The sequence below is a fragment of the Helianthus annuus genome, chromosome 4, assembly GCF_002127325.2.
Source record: "Helianthus annuus cultivar XRQ/B chromosome 4, HanXRQr2.0-SUNRISE, whole genome shotgun sequence".
In the NCBI taxonomy this organism is placed as follows: Eukaryota; Viridiplantae; Streptophyta; class Magnoliopsida; order Asterales; family Asteraceae; genus Helianthus; species Helianthus annuus.
Genome location: NC_035436.2, coordinates 137,231,897 through 137,236,580, shown reverse-complemented (window position 1 = coordinate 137,236,580; position 4,684 = coordinate 137,231,897). Strand labels below are relative to the sequence as shown.

At 33.0% G+C, this 4,684-nt stretch overlaps 1 protein-coding gene across 1 annotated transcript; it reads right to left on the bottom strand.

The window, feature by feature from the left end:
* Positions 1 to 558: 558 nt before the first annotated feature.
* LOC110934777 (secoisolariciresinol dehydrogenase) lies at positions 559 to 2,425 on the bottom strand. Its single transcript, XM_022177581.1, has 2 exons — positions 2,364 to 2,425; positions 559 to 1,572 (listed from the first exon to the last, which is right to left on the bottom strand). The coding sequence occupies exons 1-2, from the start codon at positions 2,381 to 2,383 to the stop codon at positions 759 to 761; spliced, it is 834 nt and encodes a 277-aa protein (XP_022033273.1). The 5' UTR covers positions 2,384 to 2,425; the 3' UTR covers positions 559 to 758.
* Between the last annotated feature and the right edge of the window lie 2,259 nt (positions 2,426 to 4,684).

Sequence of the window (4,684 nt, the reverse complement as noted above, 5' to 3'; positions counted from 1 at the left end):
ATGGTTACATGGGGAAGATGATGGTTAAATAAGGGTATAAAGGAATTAAATATATTTAATTTAGTTTATTAATTATTAATATGTTATATTAAAATCAGATGGACAAAAATGCCCCTAAACAAAAAGAAAAAATAGGCAGGTTGCAACAGTCAAAAAATGAAGATTTTGAATTTTGGACTAAAATGGCAATAAAAGTGAAACCACAGAGACCCAGATTTAAAACGTTTGAGATTTGGATTAAAATGACAAAAGTGCCCAAACTACAGGGACTAAAATGGCAGTTTACTCTAATATATATTTAATCTTACAACATCACCCTCTAGCTCTACCATAATATGTCACATGACCCAAATCCATCTCATTTATTAATATATACAGAAGTGATATTATTTCATTTATGATTGATAACAGTTTTTTCATGCATCCCATCCTAGTCAAGTTTAGACTTTTTCAATTTTTCTTTGTATTTTCTCATCAAATGTGTTAAGATGACACAAAGCTCACAAATTAGGAATTCCATCTAACTAAATTAAATTGGACCCATCACCAAGTACTGGATTAGCACCTCACAATGCATTTTAGTATTTATGGTTTATAAGACATGCTCATTAATCGATACATATATGCTTATTGTAAACTTACATCGATCTAATGGAGATCATGTAAGGGAACTTTATTTGCAAACTCACTAGTTAAGCATACAATAAAACAACCAAATATCACTCTTGAAAACATAGAATAACATCAAACTTGTTGGCTTAAAGATTCTCTGGAAACTTGAAGTCGGAGATTGCTTGATTAACGATGCTAAACCCACCATCAATAAATAGGTTTTGTCCGCTAATGTACTTTGCTTCATCACTCGCTAGAAAAAGAGCAGCCTTGGCGATATCATCTGTTCTCAGCGTCACTCCCTTGAGGTTCGCTCTTAAATGCATCAAATTCTCTACAACCTTTTCTGCATTCCCTATGCCCTTTGCCTCAAGCCCAAAGTAATTTGTAACTAGTGGTGTGGCGATTCCATAAGGGGATAAACAGTTGACTCGAATTCCAAATTGCCCAAGCTCTACTGCCAAGTTCTTGGTCAAGCCAACCACGGCATGCTTTGAGCTACAGTATGCATGTGGCGTGACTCCACCAACAGTCGAACCAACACTAGCAGTTGAGATTATTGAGCCTGATTTTACCGGAACCATAACTCTAGCTGCATGTTTCATTCCTAGAAAGACACCAGTAACATTAACACTAAGCACACGTTCGAAGTCAGATTTTTCATTCTCAATGATGTGTGGTTTGTTGGGATCTGTAACACCTGCATTATTGAACATAATGTCAAGTTTTCCATAAGTGGTTATCGCAATATCTATAGCGTTCTTGACATCTTCTTCATTGGTTACATCACAATGGACATATATCGAGTTTGATGAGCCTATGTCATCACAAACAGCTTGACCGAGTTTGTCTTGTATGTCCGCGATTATAAGCCTGGCTCCGTGTTCAGCAAAGAGTTTTGCAGTACACTTCCCTATACCGCTTGCTCCTCCTGTTATCAGTGCTACTTTTCCTTCAAGCCTACCATTAAGTAAATTTCATATTAATTAAGCAAAATTAGGGAGAAAAGCCTTGCAAACGATATTATAAATAAACACTACAATTACAAAGACGCTTGAATAATATCATAAAAGTTTAGATAATATTTTTAGCTAAAAACCCTTGTAAACTTTATTTTATATAAATACATAAATAATTTTTTTATAAAAAGGTATGACATTACAAACCGTTATTTGTTATTTTGTATTCTAAATGCTTTTTTATTTATAAAATTCTTTTTTCACTTTAGTGTAATTTGAAAATTATTTAAGGTATGAACTTTAACACTTGCACACTCTAAAGTCTTAAGGCTGAAGAATTATTTTATAAAACCCGAGTAATAGTTAACTGCATATCCTATGTAAAATACATTACATTACCAGTGAACTCTCTTGCATAAGGAGAAAAGGATAAAACTAGCTTAGATATGGCTAGAAATGATTAAAAAAACAAGAGAGATAATTTATATTAGATATTAGAAATGATTTAAAAAAAAACAAGAGAGATAATTTTATATTTGTTTTACCCAATTATAAGATAACATAGAAAGAAAATAAGATATGGCTAGAAAGTGTTCTTGAATTACTTTTATAAGGAAGGTTTTAGGAGATATAAAGTTAGCCAACACTTCCCTTCTTAAAATAAAATATTTGATTGATTTCCTCTCTATCTGTACTTGGAAAAAGATAAAAGATTTTGATTGATTTCCTCTTCTTTCGTTTGTTTTCTTTGCTCTCTCTATAAATATAAAAAGGCAATCTAAGAGAACTAACCTTCTTGTAGGAGGTGCCATTGTATCTGAAAAGAATGAGAATATGCGAGGGAGAGATGTATTGAAAAGAAGATACAAGCTCAACATTATATAGTGAAAATTTTGACTTTAATGGGTTCATTATGTGAAGTAACCATGACAGCAAATTATATGTGGGGCATACTTTTGAAGATATTAAAATAACCATTTTAGGTTCGTAAGAAAGTTATTTCTCATGGGAAATCTAACTAAAGTAACTAATTATTTAATAACCTTTTAACAGCAACTTTCATTAACCAAACACCACCTGACCACCACCTTTGCTAAAACCATCCATGATACATTTCGAACCATTTTTAATCTAAAGACGACATAACAATTTAACTTCACCATTCAATCTTCACTGGCATATTCAATTTCGAGCTAGTCATATACAACAGACCATCAATTACTATATATTTAATATATATTAAAGACAAAGGTCGGTGGACCTTTGTCTTTAATTCCCTAACTTTTGCAAAACTACACATATAACCCTTACACTTTTATCTTCTTTCAACTTTCAAATAACCACCTAAAGTTACAACTCTAACCCTTATACTTTTAATTCTTTTATTTCTCACTCTCAAATTAACTAAGTTACACATTCATTTCCAACTTTGGTAATTGATAACTTTGATCCACCAACTTTTTGTATTTAATAACTTCACGTCTCATTTTACTACGAATTGCTTTTAAGACTTTAGATCATAGCGTCACACATTAATATACTTTTTTTTATCTATGTATAACCATGTTAATGTCTAAATTACTTTTACGACTTTACACGGTTATCTAAAATATTGTTACAACTTTACACCACAATGAGCGATTCATACTCTTTTTTATCCATATCTAATGATGTTAATGTCAAGAATGTGCTGTATATAACAAAGTCAAACACGTGTAATGTCGCGTGTGGGCATGACACGTTAATGTCATCACCGTACACTGTAACCGCAATGCTTATATAGGCTACACAGAGTTAGATCGGATATGTCAAAACATGTGTTTTATATGGTTAACAAATCATATAACGTGCCGCCGGTTATAAACAACTAAGGTGTCGCCACCGTAATGCGCGACGTATGGCAGTTTTAACGTACCTGTCATTTTAAATTCATGTTTCAACGTAAACGACTCACGTTTTGACATAATTTTTTCTCTCAAACGAGTCTGGTAAAAAATAATACGTTTTTATACTAATTTTGTGTAAGTTCATAAACTGTGTTCGAAAGCGAGTCGGGTCAAATATAATGCGTGTTCATTCGACGAATACGTAAATTTTTTTTTTGGATAAAGAGTTAAGTCAAATATACACTATAAATGCAAGTTATTATAACTTTCGACGCCGCCGCAACGCGCGGCAGGTCAAGATCCTAGTTAATAAATGAAGTGATCGAAATGAATAGTGATTTTAATATTATAATAATATATAGTTTTTTTTAATACTTTTATTATTTTAATATTATATTAATAGTTATTTTCTTTACCTTTTAACTTTAATCCTTTTTTTAATATCAGGGGTTGGGATAAACTTGGTGTCAACCGGTATCGAACCAGTACTGATATCGAAAATACCAGGACGGTCCTGTTCGGTATCAGTACATGAAGGTAAAAATTGGCACTAATACAGAAAACGCCAAAAGTTGGTGCCGAATTGATATTGGAAACCTTTTGGTTCGGGAAATTCAGTGCTTCTACCCGGTACCATTTGCTCATCCCTGATCACGGTTACCGTACGAACAACGGTATCATACAACTTTTTTTGTTGATTTTCATTAACTTTTAATTTTTTCTTTTTTCAGTTTCAGAGGTAGGGATGAGCTCAGTGCCAACCGATACAGAATCGATACTGATACCGAAAATACCGGTTACGGTACCAGTTTATGAAGGTAAAAAATGGTAGTGAACTGGTACCAGGAACGCCAAAAGTCTGTACCGAATTGGTACTTAAGATCTTTCGGTTCGGCAAATTTGGTACTGGTAGCGAGAACAATTTGCTCATCTCTGACCACGGGTTTCATACGAACAACATCTTTACCATACAACTTTTTTCGTTGATTTTCTTTCGGTTATCTTTTAGTGTTTTTTTCTACATTTTCTTTTTATTCTTGTTAGTAGTTCCGTTCGCAACAGGCTCGTAGTGATTTCAAAACACATGTAAACACAGACTAAATAACAAAAGAAATTCGCCGCAACGCGACGAACTTCTTTAAACCTAGTTTAGTTTAATACGTAAAGTATAACCCTAAACACTACTAAAAAACGGCATTTGCAACCGTCAATATGGTCGCGAAACAG

Coding starts and splice junctions, on each gene's coding strand:
- LOC110934777 (XM_022177581.1), bottom strand. CDS start 2,383: ATGGCACCTCCTACAAGAAG. Junction 1,573..2,363: donor ATGGCACCTCCTACAAGAAG/GTTAGTTCTCTT, acceptor ACTTAATGGTAG/GCTTGAAGGAAAAGTAGCAC.